This window comes from Protobothrops mucrosquamatus, unplaced genomic scaffold (assembly GCF_001527695.2).
Source record: "Protobothrops mucrosquamatus isolate PMUCROS unplaced genomic scaffold, P.Mucros_1.0 scaffold280, whole genome shotgun sequence".
Classification (NCBI taxonomy): domain Eukaryota; kingdom Metazoa; phylum Chordata; class Lepidosauria; order Squamata; family Viperidae; genus Protobothrops; species Protobothrops mucrosquamatus.
Genome location: NW_015386624.1, coordinates 573901 through 592409, shown reverse-complemented (window position 1 = coordinate 592409; position 18509 = coordinate 573901). Strand labels below are relative to the sequence as shown.

Below are 18509 nucleotides of genomic sequence, written 5' to 3'. Positions count from 1 at the left end.
CTTAGCTCCTCTTGGTCATACCTCATGAAAACCAAGCAGGAAATGAAACGCACGACTGGACGGTTGGTCAGCTGCAAATTCAGAAGGACTAGTTCTGCCTAGCAGTGATGTTTAACCTCTTCCCAGTAGGTTAGAGCGATACACTGGGCAGAATATTTGAGAACAACTCTGCGTATGATTTGTAGTGCATTGGAAAAAATTTGTGGGTGGACAGAAAAGGACCTTTTTCTTTCTTTGCTCAATTCAGAAATATTTGAGAGCAAGAACCAGTGTGGTGGAATGGTTAAGGAGTTTTGTTAGAATTGGAGAGAGCCAGATTCTAGTTTTCCCTCAGCCCTAAAAGCTCAGTGGTTGACTTACTTTGGGCCTGTCATTCTCTCAGCCCAATCTACCTCACAGAATTGTTGTGGGGAAAAATAGGAGGAGGGAATGCCCTATGTGCTACCATCAGCTCCTGAGTAAAAACCATGATATAAATCTTAGAAGTAATAAATTAGAGTAAATATGATCAGATGCCCTTTGTTCAATAATCTCCTGCTTTCTGAGAGTCTCTGTTTTGTATTTAATAGGAACTTCAGCTCAGCTCAGATATGGCTGAATTCAGTTCCCAGCTTCCCCTTGTTCTTGGCTCTGACGATTGGGGACTGTTGGGTTTTGAAGTTCAGCAACATCCTTGATATTTCCTAGGCCTGGAGGCCCCTGTTTCTTTTCTCCTAGACTGTAACCTGTTTGTATTCTTTTTCCCCCCCACAGATCTCTGGGAGTATTACCTTCCCTACCTCTACTCCTGCATCTCCTTGTTCGGTGTCCTCCTGCTCCTGTGTAAGTTTTCAGTTCAGTCATGTCTGCTGCTTCAGAGTTTGGGGCAGAGGAGGAATGTTTTTATCATTTGCTGCATAGTTCTTTGAATTGCCAATACTGGTAATTGATTCTGCAATATACTACATGTGCTCTGTTGCACAAGCATTATGGTCTCCCAGAGCAAAAGTCTTCAGCTGGTCAGTTGAGACCCACTACAGTAACTTTTCCCAACTCCCTCTGCATACATGTGGACTACAACTTCCAGAATTCTTAGCTGGCACAGTCATTACCTGATAGGTCAGAACCCCAACGTTCATCCATGCTAGCTCAGAATTCTGAGGGTTGCGGTTCTAAAGCATTTGGAAGGAGTTGGAGAATGTTGTTGGGTTGGCTGCCACCCTCTATAACCACTTGAAAGAAAAAGTGCCTCTTTGAATAATGCAATAGAGAAATATTAGAATGTGAAGATAAACATCTTGAAGAGCCCGATAATCTGTTGCATTGTAGAAACAGGTGACTTTGGTTTATTTATTTGACCTGCTGGATTCCTAGAACGGCATCCGTTTTCCAGAACTGCTTTGTGCTGGACTCTGAGAAGAAACAATGGCATTCTGGCATGGTGGAACAGCAGAACAAGCAGAGGGAGATCTACTTTCCTGGCAGAACCTATCAACTTTCTTAGATTCTGGAGAGCAGTGCCACCTTCTGGCAAGCAAGATCATTAGGGAGTTATTTGCTGGGGCTAGTCACAACTGTCTTGTCTCCAATTCTTTACAGTGTGTACACCCTTCGGTCTGTCGCGGATGTTCACTGTCACAGGGACACTGCTGGTAAAGCCCAGGGTAAGATAGCTTCAGTCTTTCTATGGTCAATTCCCAAAAAAGGGGTAAGGAAATTATCACCATCAGTTGCCATACCAAATCAAGCAGTAAAGATTGTCTCTTTTCTAGCTAATAGTGACCAAACCATTATTTGGGGAGGAGATGAAACAAGCAAAGCCAGAGATAAGAATAGTTTAAAGCAGAGTTGGGGACACATCAGGATTGCAAGATTGACTTCCTTCCTTCCTTCCTTCCTTCCTTCCTTCCTTCCTTCCTTCCTTCCTTCCTTCCTTCCTTCCTTCCTTCCTTCCTTCCTTCCCCTCTCTTTCTCTCAAATTTGGCTTAATGGGTATTATGATTTGCATTACATAACATTGCCTAAAACTATTTTGATTGGTAGAATGAAATAAAGGCCATCATTCTTCCACCTGAAAATCCATTGCCAATTCCTCCTCCTCCTCCCCCCCAAGCTGTTTTAAGCAATATACTATTGTTGCTGATATTAAAACACTTAGCAGATTAAAAATCCCTGCCATTATTGCCAATCCCACACATCTATCAATTAAACCAGCTCTTAACCACCCACTCTGCCTCTTTACCTAGTTGATTGGGAAAGAGAAAAGGTATTGGCTGTAATAAAGCAAGCAACTTTATTCCCAATAGGGTGTTGAGAGCATGTTTCCTGTCTTTTCAGCTCCTGGAGGATTTAGATGAGCAACTGAGCTGCACGGGGTTTGAGGAAGCTGCCATTTCTCGCAAGATCAATTCTGGTAGGTGCCCATTTAAGGCTGGATAGAGCTGAGGCTTGGGAATTTTTGTGCTTGGATTTAGCAGACAGCTGAAATGACTTATTCGTTTACCTATTTTCTATCCCATTGCAATCCATATCGACTCTCGATGGTGTACAGCACCACAGACCAACTAAACCATTAAGACCTCTATGGTAATAAAATAGTTCTATATAAAATCCATTCAGAACTAACACACAGCAGTCATCGTGACTGCACACGTGCATTAGTCTACAAGGGATCTCCAGAGGAGCTCATTTTAACGTGTTTTGAAAGGGCAATTACAGGTAGTACTCGCTTAACGATAATTGGGTCTGGCAACTCTGTTGCTAAGCAATGCAGTCGTAAAGCACAATACCACCTGACCATGCCAACTTATGGCGGAAGTTGCAGTAGTCCCAGTTGCTATTGTTAGATGGCTGCAGCATTCGGTAGTGACATGGTTGATATTTTCAACCTCCTGCTGGCTTCCCCATTGCCTTTGTTTGTCAGAGGCCATCTGGAAGGTTGCAAGGGGTGATCACATGACCGAAGGATGCTATGACCGTTGTAACTGCAAAGTGGGTTGCCATGCATCCAAATTATGCTCGTGTGACAGTTGCAGTGACGAGGACCCATCGTAAGTCCACCCCACTCAGCTCCATTGCAACTTCGAACGGTCCCTGAATGAGTAGTCATTCAACAAGGATTACCTACCCTATAGGACTGTACCCTGTTGCCATGAGAAGCAGGTTGCTGCATGTGGGCCTCGAGGCTGATCCAGGTTCTATCTCTTTACTCTTTTTTGTTTGCTTTGCTTTTCTTCAGGGAAAACATCCTGCTGGCTCAATTTTGATATGGAAATGTTGAGACAACAGTACCTAGCCATTCATGCACACAGGATAACACTAGGTAAGAATAAAATGCAATGTGGAAAGAAGCTGGCTGCTCCTGCTCTTTTGCCTATATGGAGATACTCTGTTGCTCCTCTGTTGATTCCACATAACAGGCATTTCAAAGAAACTCTGATTTGCTCTATCAAAACAGTCCTATTCTCTATCCCTTGTGTTCTGCCTGTTATTGCACCAACCACTAATTTTTTCTAATTATGGAAAGATCGAACGTTTATGCAATCCTAGCCTGGGAATACTCAGATTAATTCCCCTCCTGCCACACGAATGGGCAACCTAAGATCTTCCCAGAGGCATTCACATTCTCTATTATGTATATCTTCTATGCTTTTTCAGAAACCTGCCAGGACTTGGGTTTAAGAATTTAGCTCAGCAGGGAAGCCTTCGCCCTTGATTGCTATCCTAAATCTCCTTAGGCTCCATTTAGAGCCAAAGCAGGAAATGGATACCTTCTGGATCAGGGGTCTTCAAACTCGGCCCTTTTATGACTTGTGGACTTCAACTCCCAGAATTCCTCAGCCAGGCACGCTGGCTGAGGAATTCTGGGAGTTGAAGTCCACAAGTCATAAAAGGGCCGAGTTTGAAGACCCCTGATCTAGATGCTTAGGCTATAATCTTGGTAATCTACAACTTGTTGAGATCTGTATTAAAATTCTGGAAGGGAACCGATTGTTCATCTTCTAAATGTGAGATGGGGCCATACGAGGCAAGATGATTCCGACGTAAGAACTGACATCATACAGATGCCCGGTCCTTAGCTTTGGAGAAATACTTGAGAAAACAGCAAGATCGAATATCCAGTGCCTGGGATTGAGGCCTATAATTTTTACAGCATTTTTGCTTTTGATCATGATGGATGGGCCTTTCTTTCAGGCTTCTCTCCCCAGAATCCACATACTTTTTTTTCCTTTTTAAACAAAAAAAATAAGGAGAGGGGGATGAATAAAACACACGCTAGTATTAGCTCCTTTTCTTTATTAGGTTTGATTTTATTGGAGACAGACATCTCATTGGAGGTAGTTATACCTCGCTCAATGGCAGTGAGGTTGTTCTCCTCCTTAAAAGAGAAGGCAGTTTTAATAGGGGCATCCTAGAAGTAAACGATTTCTCAAGAGGCCATGGAAAATGGTCATCCTTCATCTAATATAACTTCTGTGTGTTGTAAGTGTGCATTTTTCCCCTTCTTTTTTGGCAGAAACGCGCCGCAAAGCTTCCGCTTGGCAAAGGAACCTGGGCTATCCATTGGCTATGCTGTCTCTGCTGTCGTTGACGGTAAGTTCTAGGGCTGAAATTAATTGTAAATTTCTATTTTGACCTATATCAGTCTTTAAACGGCATTTTATAACTCCAATAGCACGCCGCCATCCAGATAATACTGGACAGCAATTCCTATTGTTCATCAGCATGGCCATATTGAAATACAATGTTTGCAAGGCGACCCCCTTCCCTGTCCCTCAGATAGAGAGCAGTGTCTCCAACTGTTCTGCACTCCAGTGTTTTGGAACTTCAGTTCCCCATCTCCAGTCTTTAAACTTGCCATGTCAACTTCCTGAAGTCAGGAAAATGGTCTGAAAATGATCCCTAGAAGTTTTTTTAAATATATATTTAGAGCTTTATTTACATGTACTCTGTATGCCAAAGAACAGTGCATTGTTAAACCTGTGAAGTAGCAATAAGAGATACAGGTATATATTTAGAACCTCAGCAATTTTTAAGATGTATAGACCTCGGCTCCAAGAATGCCTTCCCTCAACATGTTGGCTGAGGAATTCCGGGAGTTGAAATTTGTTGAGCTTAAGTAACTGCTGTAATAGAACAAGTTATGCAGTATTATAGATCAGGTGTCCCCAACCCCTGGTCCGTGGACTGGTACCAGGCCGCAGCATGCCAGCAACTGGGCTGCACAAACAAGCAAAGCCCCATCCGCGGGATGCAGGCAGCACACAGAACCACGCCCCCTCCAGTCCGCGGAAAAACCTCTCTCCATATAACCGGTCCTTGGTGCCACAAAGGTTGGGGACCTCTGTTATAGATAATTCAGCCCTGAATGGAGTAACCACTAGATAGCAGCAAAGAGTTACTCCAGAGAAAGTTATTGAAGCACTTTAGAATGGTTGTTTTTACCTTTCCTATTAAGTCCATCACACCAGGTTTTGGGCTCAATTTGGGTGTAGTTCGGGGGTTTCTAAACATGTTGCCATCACATCTCACCTCCCTTTAGTGAAATCATAATTGCACACCAGAATAAACACAAATGAAAATGAGAGCAACCTAATGAAACTTTGGGGAAAATGGATTTATTCTAACAATGTAAACTAAAAGGTTCTTCACACCTTCCCTCGAATCTGCATGCCCCTCCCCAAGCAAGGGACACCACAGAGTTTGGGAAACCCAGGTTTAGTATAATGTGTGACTTTGGCCATTGTGATCTCTAAGCCATAGTTTATAGATTAAATTCAGCCAGTTACAGGACTTCGTACTACAAAGCCTGATTATATTATAATAATAATAATAATAATAATAATAATAATAATGATGATGATGATGATGATGATGATGATGATGATGATGATGATGATGATGATGATGATGATGATGATGATAAAGTTGGAAGGAACCTCGGAGGTCATCTAGTCCAACCTCCTGCTCAGGCAGGAAACCCTATACCATTTTGGGCAGTAAATGAATATGAATAGAAGGCAGAAAGACAAATAATTGGTTATATTATGCTGAGTCTGCAGGAAACTGATGATGCATGTATCCCTAAAAGAGATTATTCTTCTGTGAACCTTCGGTGTTTAGGATCAATGTTTTGGCTTGGGAACCTGGTTTCAAAGGTGACTGAAAAGTCCCTACTATTATTTTCAAATGTTGCATGTAGCTCTTTAAGGTGCAAGCTCGAGATGCAGCATGGAAACCTCTCTTCTCTTACCTTCCACCTAATACTCAGAAGTACGTGGTATTTTCTAGGGTATCTCTGTCCTGGTTGTCTGCTTCCATGTTCTGGAGCTGCTGTTGGATGATGCTGCAATGCCTCGAGGAATCCAGGTGAGGGCGCAAAAAGCACCTGATCTCTCTCCTTGGTGCTTTTCTTGCTTTTCTGGAGCCTGATTTTCATGTGCTGCTTGTATACCATGAATGACTCTGTCAGATATCCTTATTCATCATTCAGATGGTACACAGTTTCTTTAAGCTGGGGCAAGATCCCTATTTCAGGAATCCAGCGTCTATCCTCCTTTCCATAAGGAGAGCGGGTAGCCTGTAAGCCACAGGTGGGCAATTAATTTTCCCAAGGGGCCGCATGAGAAACTGGGACTGTTGTGGAGGGCCAAAGCAATAGGCTGTGAACATGCATAGGTATACACACACACACACACACACACACACACACACGTAAATTGAAAAAAGCAGTTGCCTTCAAAATAAAAGCAAGCCACGCAAACTGGACAGGGACAGCCAAAGGGCTGGATATGGCCCAGGGGCCATAAAATGCTCAGGTCTGCTATATGCAGTTGCCCAATGAGTGTAGTGGAGAACAAACTCTGTGCTCCGGAAAGTTATATTCTATGATTCTACATATTGCATGGAGTGAGTAGGTTTCCTTCAGAGTGAAACTCAGCCACCTGTGCCTTTTATCTCCTTTCCTTTCTGTACCTTCTGATTTTGTTTCAGAGCTCTCCCCCCCCCCAATCATCCGGAACAGATGCAGAGGGTCTCTAGAGCAGAGTTCTCCAACCTTTCCGGGCTCATGGCCCGGAAGGGAGAGCAGCTTCCAAATTACTGTGTGCATGCGTGCGCACACACGCAAACAGGACACCCACTGGCGCAGTACTAGCAACCGTGTTCGCGCATGCGGCATGTGCTGGCACCATGTGCATGCGTGAACGGCTGTACACCCCCGCGGTGGCTAGCACCCGTTCATGCATGCGCAAATGGGCCGCCAAAACACACACCGCGCTAGCATTCCTAGCCTGCGTGCATATGCAAACGGCCGTGGGCGCTAGCGCAAGTGGGGGGGGAATGCACGCCCTGGCCAGCCATTTCTGCGGCCCGCTGGTCAAGAGCCCACAGCCTGGTACCGGGCCACGGCCCATAGGTTGGGGATCCCTGCTCTAGAGAACTCCAGGGAGAGATGGTCATTGACAGAAGCTTTTCCTTCCATGGGAGAGGCTATTGTGAGGCAAACCATATGTTCGTCGTCTTCTGATGGTGGGAAAATGCAAAGAGCTAAGCAAGCACTTAAGCTTGTCAACCAACTTTAAAACCCAACTTTTATGACCGTAAGGAATAGCAGGACATTTATAGAAAGGGATCCCCTAGCAAGAATTTGGTTTGGGTTGCAGCACTGAGCTTTTGATATGCAGAAAGCATAGGTTTTTGTCATGTTTCCCCTCCCCAAATAACCCAATTCTTTTTCTCATTCTGCAGGATGCACCACTTGGAAAAGTTTCTTTCTCTGTCTTTGGCTCTTTTGGGGCAGCCATGCAGGTCATTCTGATATTGTATCCTTACTGGAATCGCCTTCATTGCTCTTGGTGCAGTTAATGCCATTCATGTTTAGAAAGAAAACACACATTTTTCCCATTGGTCTGTTTCACATTTATTTTCACTTTGTTGGACCCTCTCATAATTAATAATCTGCTTCGGTTTTCTTTCAACCTGTCTCTGTTACTGGAAGCCATCATGTAACTGGAGGCTCCAGCTAGTTCAGAATGCGGCCGCGCGGGGGATCCTGGGGGCCTCTAGATGCTCCCATGTAACACCTCTCCTGCGCGAGCTGCACTGGCTGCCTGTGGCCTTCCAGGTACGCTTCAAGGTGTTAGTAACAACTTTTAAAGCGCTCCATGGCAATGGACCTAGGTATTTGCAAGACCGCCTCCTACCAAATACCTCCCTTCGACCAGTCCGCTCCCACAGAGAAGGCCTCCTTAGGGTACCGTCGGCCAGTCGATGCCGGCTGGCGACCCCCAGGGGGAGAGCCTTCTCTGTGGCAGCTCCTGCCCTCTGGAATGACCTACCCCCCCGACCTACGTACAACTGCGGACCTGCGCCTCTTTCGCCGAGCCTTGAAAGCCCATCTATTCCATGCGGCCGGCCTGGCGTAGTTCTGATTGTGTTTTGGTAGGGGTTTTTATAGGGGGTATTTTAGAGCAGGCTTTTTATTTAATATTTATTGTGATTTTTATTATCGCCTGTTCACCGCCCTGAGTCCCGTAAGGGAGATAGGGCGGTATATAAATTTAAATAATAAATAAATAAATAAACTGCTATACTGAGTCACTTCTCTTCCATGAATTGGTCTATTCCCTTTCTGAAGCCATACAAGTGGGTATCTCCCTGAACCCAGCACCACCATTTGCAAAGAAATCTTTCCTTTTTACTGTCCTGAATTTTCCATCGTTCAGCTTCCATTTTACTATAAAGTTGCATAATCTATCTATAACAGGAGTAGTTGTATTCCTTTTCTCGATGATCTGTAATGTAAAAATTAATTATTTCCATCAGCTGAAGATAACTCCTGTTCTTCCTTAACGTTTCTTAGTTATTTAATGATCTCCTCTGTTGTGGGATTCTATAGCTCCCCATTTTTCATTAAACTGCTGCCTGAGCAACACAACACAGCTATGACTAAGGTAGGATTTTTTTCATACAAAATTTTATTATTACATACTTTTCGCTGATGAAACTTCCAAACCATTAGTTGAAATGTTGTTCATGGAATGCGCAAAAAGGAACGATCTTTTTAGCAGTTACCGTATTTGAATAGATCAGGGGTGTGTCCAAACTTGTCAAATTTAAAGACCTGTGGACTTCAACTCCCAGAATTCCTCAGCCAGCCATGCTGAAGTTGAAGTCCACAAGTCCTTTTTTTAATTAGTTTATAATATAAAATACAAAAAATACAAAAGAAAATAGTAGGAAAAATAGGGGAGGGAAGAGGGAAAAGTGTGAGGAAAAGGGGAAAAAGAAAGAAAAGGGAAGTCCACAAGTCTTAAAAGTTGCCAAGGTTGGACATCCCTGGGATAGATTGTCCCAGGAAGGCTAGTTAACAGAATTGTAATACGGTAGAGAGCTTTGAATTTTGAAACAAGATGGTGGGACAATCTCTGCTGGAGAATGGTGTATAGAAAAGCAAAGAGACCTAGTTGAGAAATGGGATGAGTGCATTTTAGCAGAGACAGGCAAGGGCTTCTAGTTTGAAAGAGGAACCCTCTTTATTGATATCTGTTCAAAAGCCAGTTATGTAACTGCATTGTTTGAAAGACACAATTTCCTGACTTTCCACGAGTCTGCTAGTTGTGATTTAAAGATACTGAGATTCAATGAAATAGGGGGCATCAGCCCTCTTCCCTCATCTTCATAATTTCGAGGGTGAGAAGTGAAACTGGAGACTAACAGTTGAGTCTTCCGCCTACAAATCTCCCCCAGCCCTCAGAAATGTCCCCAAATCTCAACTTTTGAGCCATTTGGGAATATTGTTGCAGAGTAAAAGATATGATTTGCATTTCGGAGATTTCCTGCTCCCCCCTCCGACTCTCTAAATCTTCAAAGAATTCCAAAATCTGTCTGAAAAACAGCCATTGGGAGGACATTTGCCACTGAATCTGGCAGCACAATCTCGGGAACCGGCTGTGGTTTGCCCCAGTTCCAGGATTAAAGATTAAGGAACAAATGCCCATGTATCATGTTTAGCTATTTGACAAGCCAGATGTTGCTAGTGTTCAGCCGTCAAATGGGATTGATGGAGAGACTGCCTGCATTTTGGAGCAAAAGTACCATAGAGAGATGCTCCTTGCCAAAGGCTTGAACTCTGGAAAGATGTGTAAGATGCTGAAGACCCTCAAAATTTGAGGAGAGATCAGTTTCAGTCTCTTCCATTCCTTGGAGGGAACAAACTGAACCTAGTAAAGAGAATCTAGGGGTAAAGGAACAATTAGAGCCAGTTTGGTCTAGCTCAGGGGTAGGCAACCTTGGCTCTTTTATGACTCGTGGACTTCAACTCCCAGAATTCCTGAGCCAGCGTGGCTCAGCTTGGAAACTTCTCCCTTTCCCCTCAGCATGGCTTGCTCAGGAATTCTGGGAGTTGAAGTCCACGAGTCATAAAAGAGCTTAAGTTGCCTACCCCTGGTCTAATAGTTAATGCACCAGGCTAGAAAGTGAGAGACGGTGAGTTCTAGTTCTACCTTAGACCTGAAAACTGGCTGGGCGACTTTGGGCCTGTCAGTCTCTCTCAGGCAAAGCTGCCTCACAGGGTTGTTGTGTGTGTGGGGGAAATAGGAAGAGGAAGGAGCATTAGGTATGTTCGCTGCCTTGAGCTATTTGTTTAAAAAAAAATAAAAATGGGATACAAATAAGTAAATAAATTACATATTCTTGCCTATGATCGAATGCATGAGATGAAGGCAACCAGTGGCAAGAATGCACATCATTGTTTTCAACTGTATTTCCCGGCAGATCATTGGGAACTGTGTCTCTCTTTTGGTGTTGAGTTCTGCACTTCCTGTGTTGTCTCGCACGCTGGGTGAGTCTTGTTCTTTCTTACCCATATCTATGTGTTATCTGTAGCTTCCTGTGTCTACATATATCAGATTGATCAGTCAAATAAATTTGTGGCCTCCTTGTAAAAACTGGAGCTATAGTAATTACAAAAAGACTTGCACAGATAAAACCTAAACACTGTGGTAAATAAAAAAAGGTTAATATAATTATCCTGTTTCTGCCAGTAGATCTTCTGAAAAGGTATTTCTGTTCCCCTGGAAAGCTTTTTTTAAAATTTTCAGCACCAAATGGGATATATTGCTTTTTTAATGAAAACAAAAGTTGTTAAGATGCTCAGAAGCTTGGAATAAATATAAAACAAGGATTTTTACAAAATTGCCCCTATGGGTGTCCCCCCCAAGAAGTTTTTTTTTAAGAAAAGAAATGGTAGTGAAGCCAGACTGGTGGACATATGGTAAAATAGTATCTTTCAATTCTGGAGACCCCATCCTCAAGTCTAGGGAAGAATTAGAATTAGAAGGTCACGCTTGTCACTGGTTTACATATCAACAAATGAAGGAAAGAGCACCAGGTGCTGATCCTGGCGCTTCTGCTGAGCCCTGAAGAAGCGCCGATCAGCTGGAATGTTGCAGCATCTCCAGGCTCTTGTGATTTACATTCAGATGCTTGGCAACTGATTCATATTTATGACGGTCACAGTGTCCCAGGGTCATGTGAAGTGACCAAAACCTGCTGCAACCACCCAGCAGATGGGGGGAGTAAAAACCAAACACCCCTCCACCCCACCCCCACTGCCAATCCTCAACAGAAATGCTCACAGCAATGAAAACCTCCGACAGGAGGAAGAGCGCCGCCGGGCGGGTAGGCAGGTGTCTTGCTCGGCTGTGGCTTGGGGGGCACTTTTTTCAGTGCCATTGTAACTTCGAACAGTCACTAAGCGAAATGTTGTAAGTCGAGGACTACCTGTATTTTATTACCTTTTTCCTTTTTTTTTTTTTGGTCATCAAGTTTTTGACACCTTGCTAGGCGACTAGTAGTACTCGGATATTACCATATCCTAAAAGTGGTACAATGGGTGAAAAGGTTGAAAATCCTTGATCTAGAATGTATAAAGGTATTTCAAATTGAATGTTGGAAATGTAAATGTAAAGAAGGGACTTTTTATCATTTATGTTGGACATGTGATAAGGCAAAGAAATATTGGAGTAGGATTCATACGTTAATGCAGAAAATTCTTAAAGTGAACATAAAGATTAAACCAGAAACTTTCCTTCTGGGTCTAATGGAAAGAGAACTGGAAAAAAAAAGGAATTCTGATTTTATATATGGTGACGGCAGCAAGATTGCTCTATGCACAAAAGTGGAAGGATGGAATTAGCAGAGATGGCCAAATTGACTGTGCTGATAAAAGAAAAGAACATAAGTACTTTTGTTTCTGCTTGGAAACCGCTTCTGGACTTTGTGCTTGAGGTGGAAAAAAAATGATATTATGATTTTGGGTTTTACCGATTAGACTGATTTGCCAATACAGAAATGGCTAGTGCATACTACTATAGAAATGTTAAAAGCTGAGATTTGATTTTAATGTCTGATTTTACTGCAACAGAGAGAGTCGGAAGTCAATGCCTTTTGTTTCTCTCCCTTCCTTTCTTCACATCCTTTTTGTTTTCCCTTTCTCTACTGTTGTCCCCTACTATTTGCTTTTATATTTTCACATTTTATGTTATAAATGAATAAAACTAATAAAAAAAAAGCTCAGTTCTGCCCCAGATTTGAACTGTCATGCTAGTCAAGCCAATCCTCCTACAAGAGCTAAGATTGGGATTGGAAGACAGGAATATTTATGATGCACGGTTGTCAGCATTCTCCCCTCTTATTCTTTGTTTCAGGGATTACAAGATTTGACCTGCTGGGAGACTTTGGGAGGTTTAACTGGCTGGGAAACTTCTACATTGTTTTCCTCTATAACATGCTCTTTGCCGGACTCACAACTCTCTGCTTGGTCAAGAAGTTCACCTGGGCTGTACAGGCAGAACTCATCAGGGCAGTTGGTAAGTACATCTGGGTCTTCTTCTGGGATTGGTGGGGGAGGGGAGGGGGGAAGAAAGCAGGTGGCCTGATCAACCTGGAAAGGACTATCTCTTGGGTAGCCTAGGGCTGGAAGCCTCTTCTTTTCGGATGGCCAGTAGCTTGTTCACACGTCGCATTGAATCATAATGTCCTTTGTTTTACTTAGTATCTTATGTGAACCCAGTCAATTGTTGTTTATTCAGAAAGCTCTAGTGCAGGGGTAGGCAACCTGGGCTCTTTTATGACTCGTGGACTTCAACTCCCAGAATTCCTCAGCCAGCATGGCTCAGCTTGGAAACCTCTCCCTTTCCCCTCAGCATGGCTGGCTCAGGAATTCTGGGAGTTGAAGTCCACGAGTCATAAAAGGGCCAAGGTGGCCTACCCATGCTCTAAGGCTAAGCCAGTTGGGCTTAGTATATGTGTACGCATCTGTGTGTGCCAAGCATTCGATTTTGGGAAAGGCTTGGAACTTCTGTTAAGCTGGCCTGCTTTCCATTAAGAAGACCCCTTTCTGCCCTGATTGCATGCTGGCTTGTTTTATTCTTTCTAGGTGCTAAACCTCCAAAATCACTTTTTGCAGTGGCTTGCAACAGATAACAAAATCGTTGTGTTGAACTGGCTCTCTTGTTGCCCAAATAGCAAAGGACGAGACTGCAGGCTTGACTTGTTCAACTACTTTTCTTTTCTTTTCTCTTCCTTTAGGCCTCCACAAGCTGCCTCTACCTGTGACCCGATCTTACCAACCAAGCAAACTCAGCTAAAATAAGGGTTGCGCCGGGATTGAGCTTGGCATTGACTATGGATAGACCTTTCTGACTTTGTGCTTGTGTTCTGAGCCAATCAGTGAAGGGGGCGGAGGTCAGGAACTTCCTTGTTCTGATCCTTGATTTGACTGGCATCCTGACAGGACCGTGAGATGATGAAGTCGCGTCCTTCAGTTGCATGGCCCCTTGTTCCTGCCTCCCAGCAGCCTGAGGAACGACAGGCTTCAACACAAGAAAGCCCTTTGGGACTTCTATTAAGGTGCTTGTTTGGCAAGAGAAAGAGAATATGCTGTTCATAAAAAAAAACAACCCAAACCAGCAGAATCAAGGCAACAGAAGTAGGTTATGAAGTGGACAAAGGACTGAGACCGATAAATAAAATGAGCTGCTGGACTAATTTTTAGGGGGCAAGATGAAGGTTCAGCCTGCTGGAGAAAGAGCTTGTGTCCCTCATGATAACAGATGCTGCCGTTCTCTATTATTGGGGCTTTCCCCTTCCCTTTTGTTTACATGTGTCTTAAAGTTCATACCTACCCTGGCCGCCTTTCTCTCACAAAATCCTGTGGCCCAAAGGGGCCAATTCAAGTTTTGAGTGGTTTTTTAAATTTGGTTTCGTACCTCACTCAAGTGCAATATAAGTTGGCACTATTGGGCCACGTCGTATACCATTCAGTAGCCAACTTGGTATGTTTGTGTGTATGTGTGTGGAGAGGGGGTTGTTTGAGTTTTGAGCGTGTGTGTTGTCAAAAATGACTACTGTAACGTGTTATGCTTTGCTCTTTCACAGCAATAGTTGTCAACATAGGATCCAATCAATTTCTCCTTGATCAATTTTTCCAGAATGATTTAATCCAGCCAGAAAGAAACCACTGCCATGCCATTATGGGGCAGCCAATCTTCTGAGTCCGAAGCTCAGGTTTCAAGAATATTCATACAGCTCCTCTGTCTTCTTCTCATCCATGTCAACTTTGGAGTAGTAAATTCCCCATTGGGTGGACTTCATGGACACTTTGCCTAATTTTCCCACTCAGATTCTATGAAGGGCATCCCAGAGGCATTGTCCAGTTCTCATAATAACTGGGCAGTTAGTTCCCATTATTGGTAAATATTGGTTGCTTTAGACATGCATGAATATTTATGCAATGGGGTAGAGGGAACTATATTCTTCCTCCCCCAACTATTCATAATTGTTTGAGGTCTTTTTTTTATTAATGGCATTGGGGCCATGGAATGCCACCCCTGCTCCAAAGGTTTTCGGCTTCTTTTGCATGGCTGGCATTCTAGCCCCATGTCTCTATCTACTGTGAATGCTTCCACTGGAAGTCTCTCAGCCCTTGAATGCTTGACCAGATGCCCCCTTATATTCTGCTTTCATTGAAATTACACAAAGCTTAATCCTTCATTTTATGGCAGAAAACAGTAAACAGGTTGGCCATAAATGGGGAGATGGGCATCAGATGGTCCAGCACTGAACAAAACGGTCATTTATCATCGTGTAGGCTATCTGAGTTGCAAGCATGCTCTTTTCCAGCATCAAGGCTTCTGTTGTAGATAGGTAGGGTTAGCAAGCCTCACACTGCCCTTTGTGCATAACTCAGAGGACTGAAGATTACATTGTGATGACAATGAGCCACTTGTCTCCATAGATATTAAAACTGGAGCTGAAAAAAGTTCAATATTTCAAACTCTGCATTCTCCACAGATCCACCTTTAACTTTGCCCAAAGAGATACCTTCAGATGTGGATGTACTGTATCTCCCAGAATTTTCAATCAACATATTTAAAAGCTTTGCAGGCTATAAATTCTAGGATTTGCAGTCCCAATCAGTCAGGTGGGCTAAATTAGAATAGGAAAAAAACTGTGTGAATCCATCTGTTGCAGGAAATATGACAATGTTTATACTTCAGCTCAGACAGGACCAAGTGTCTTTCTTGTTATGTAGTGAATGTCTGGTCTTATTACATGGAACTCCTAGCTGTGTAAGCAATAAATTGTGTTTTTTTTACAAAAATCCTTTCTCTAGATGTTTATTTTATATTCTGGGAGATTGGAGAAAGATAATATTCTGCTAGTAGATAATACAAGTAACAGGAGATATACTGTATCTACTGAGCTTTGTAAATGAGAAAACCCATTATATGAACCTAGCTAATAACTATTATTAGCTAGGTTCATATTACATAAATCATGACAAGATTTGTACATCACTGTTTCAGCCACTCCAAATTTTTACATGGTTTGATATGGATGTGAAACATTCTGTACTCAGTTGTTCTGCCAATCAAATTGAGTAAACGCTGTTTTCATTTGAGCTATATGATGCAAATCAGAATTGTTCTTTTATGAGTTTTGAAAACTTGTGTTGCAAAACGGCAATTTAATATTTTGGGAGCGGAGGAAATCTTTTGTTTTTGAAACAACTGCACTCCTGCATCATGCTTGGCCATAATGAGGTGATAACATTTCAGCTAATATGATTTGTGAACTGTGTTTCACAGCCTAATGTTAGGAGCCAGCTCAGCATGGAGATTTATGCAATTTATTGCATTTGGTGCAATATATGAATGTAATCATGTCAAAAAAAGAAAAAAATCTGTCTAATCTAGTGGCGTAATGAAAGGACTTGTAAGGACAAGGTCAAATTGGTGGTCCTTAGTAGTTGAATTAGAATTACAATTGTTATAATTCCAACCCTAGTCTTCCAGTACAGATCAGCTTTATCTCTAGGCCCCAAATATATAGCACATCCACAACCTATAAAATTTGAAGTTAGAAAGATGGGAGAAGGTAAGCCTAAGACCAAAAAAAATGTGTTATGAAAATGCTAACTAGGTGGCCTTTCTTGATAAGCTTTAGGAGAATGGATGATGTCTTTTTGTGATGGAAAGGCAGGAAGACAACCCAAGATTTAAGCCTGCATGTATGTGCATATGTGTATATACAAGTAATTCTTGGCTTGCAAACATTCATTTAGCAACCACGGTCATGTGATTGCCATTTGCAACCTTCCTTCCTGGCTTCCGACAAGCAAAGTCAATGGGGGAAGCCAGATTCACTTAACAAATGCGTGATTCTCTTAACTCTACTCATTTGCTTAATAACGGCAAAAAATTGGGCGCAACTTGCTTAACAGCCATCTTGCTTAGTAGTGGAAATTCTGCTCCTATTTATCATAAGTTGAGGACTACCTATATTCTAGCTGAGTTCCTAGACTTCTAATAAATGCACCAACTACAGAGGAAATTATCGCAGACGTGGGCCTTGACACCAGAACCCTTAATACCATTCTGCTTCATCACTTCGGAAAGGAAGGAAGCAATCATTATTTAGGCTTTTGTTATGAATGCCTTGCAGCAGTGGCCTAATTCAAGAAACTGATGGATTGGTGAAGTACCAAAGGTCGACCTTTCTCCTCCTTTCCCTGCAGTGACATAACTTGAGGGTGAGTCCTTGGCAATAAAGATCCTTCCTTTCTCTTCCCCCACCTTGAGTCTGGTAGCTGAGGAAAAATAAGAATAGAATAGGAATAGGAATAGGAATAGAATAGAATAGAATAGAATAGAATAGAATTTAAAACAGAATAGAGCTGGAAGGGACCTTGGAGATCTTCTAGTCCAGTTAACTTGAATGTTGTTCGTCCATCGATTTCAATGAAGACCTTGACATCTTGTGGATTGTGGGCCATCAACGGTGTGTCCGTAGATGGCTGATGAGACCAATGTTAGCACGGAATGTTCTGCCACATACTGAACAGAGAAATGTGGACACTGTTGCTTCAGCATTTGCAGCTCTGGCTTTACGGAGTGCTCGCTTCCAAGGAAAGGAACATCTGAAAGTGCTGCTTAAGAAACAACTTTTAAAATAATCATTTTGACATCTGTGGGCCAACTTCAGCCATGATCCAACAAAGGGGGAAAGAGACTTCTTCTCTTTGGCCATATCTCTAGGGCCAGGAATTGCGCGAGTTACTCTCTGCTCAGAAGAAAAAAGGGCAACTTCAGGCAGGGATATTCTGCCTTCTGGTTATTTATTTTCTCATCTCCTGGAACGCAGGAAACAATGCTGAAAGGGCAGGAAACCCAAGCAGCTCTGTGTGATGCCTTTCGGCCTAGTGGCCTACAGACCTACTTCCCCTGAAGAAAACCAGGGCGCCGGGAAAGGGGGCGGGGGTGGAAATCTTCATGCAAAGGGCCTGAGGTGCGTCGACGTGCAGGGTGGCTAAGAATGGTGGAACGGAGGCGGGGGAGAGAGAAAAGGACTCCGAAAGTGAAATCTCATTCCGAAAACACCATTTCATTAACCGCACGGCCCCCCTCCCCGGGCTCTTTTCTACGAGCAAGGTAAGCCGCGGGATCCCCAGCCTCCCCAGTAGAGGGCGCCAGAATGCAGACTGGCACAACGAAGAAGCGGCTCTCTTCTTTCCGAGCCTGGGCAGGGAGGTGGCGGCTGAGTCCCCGCCGCGGGAGTGCGCGCTAGGTTGGTGTCCGTAGGGTGCAACCTCCCTCCGGGAATCTGCCCCTGCCGCTTCAGGGAGAGGCGGCCCCGGGAGGGGATGTGGCCGGCACAGCAACTCTCGGGGGCTGGGCTTCAAGGCGGAGCCGGGCAGCGGGAGCAACGCCGCGACCCAGCTGGCTTCCCCCGAGCCCTTAATGGGAAGGGTTGGCATCGCTCGCCTCTGCGTCTGGGGCTCCTGCCGCCCGGTAGCCTGCCGTTGGGGAAGGAGGCCCCGCGATGGCTTTGGGCAGGGAGAGACGCCAGGGGGCAGGGAGAGCCGGGCCGGTCTCTGCAAAGCGCTGGGAGCTGTGGTGGTGGCGGCTTTGAAAGGGCCACTGTGTCTTGGCACGGGGAGGGGCCAGAATCGCGTATGGGGGCCA

At 43.7% G+C, this 18509-nt stretch overlaps 1 protein-coding gene across 1 annotated transcript in view; it reads left to right on the top strand.

Moving 5' to 3' along the window:
* LMBR1L (limb development membrane protein 1 like) overlaps positions 1 to 13918 on the top strand; it is a 35684-nt gene extending 21766 nt beyond the window's left edge. Inside the window, exons 7-17 of the mRNA XM_015814741.1 lie at positions 754 to 822; positions 1579 to 1643; positions 2317 to 2392; positions 3218 to 3301; positions 4496 to 4572; positions 6271 to 6348; positions 7729 to 7802; positions 8843 to 8933; positions 10756 to 10822; positions 12690 to 12851; positions 13573 to 13918. Coding sequence (XP_015670227.1) covers positions 754 to 822; positions 1579 to 1643; positions 2317 to 2392; positions 3218 to 3301; positions 4496 to 4572; positions 6271 to 6348; positions 7729 to 7802; positions 8843 to 8933; positions 10756 to 10822; positions 12690 to 12851; positions 13573 to 13631 — 902 coding nt within the window. The 3' untranslated portion in view covers positions 13632 to 13918. The remainder of the gene's footprint in view (positions 1 to 753; positions 823 to 1578; positions 1644 to 2316; positions 2393 to 3217; positions 3302 to 4495; positions 4573 to 6270; positions 6349 to 7728; positions 7803 to 8842; positions 8934 to 10755; positions 10823 to 12689; positions 12852 to 13572) is intronic.
* Positions 13919 to 18509: the final 4591 nt, after the last annotated feature.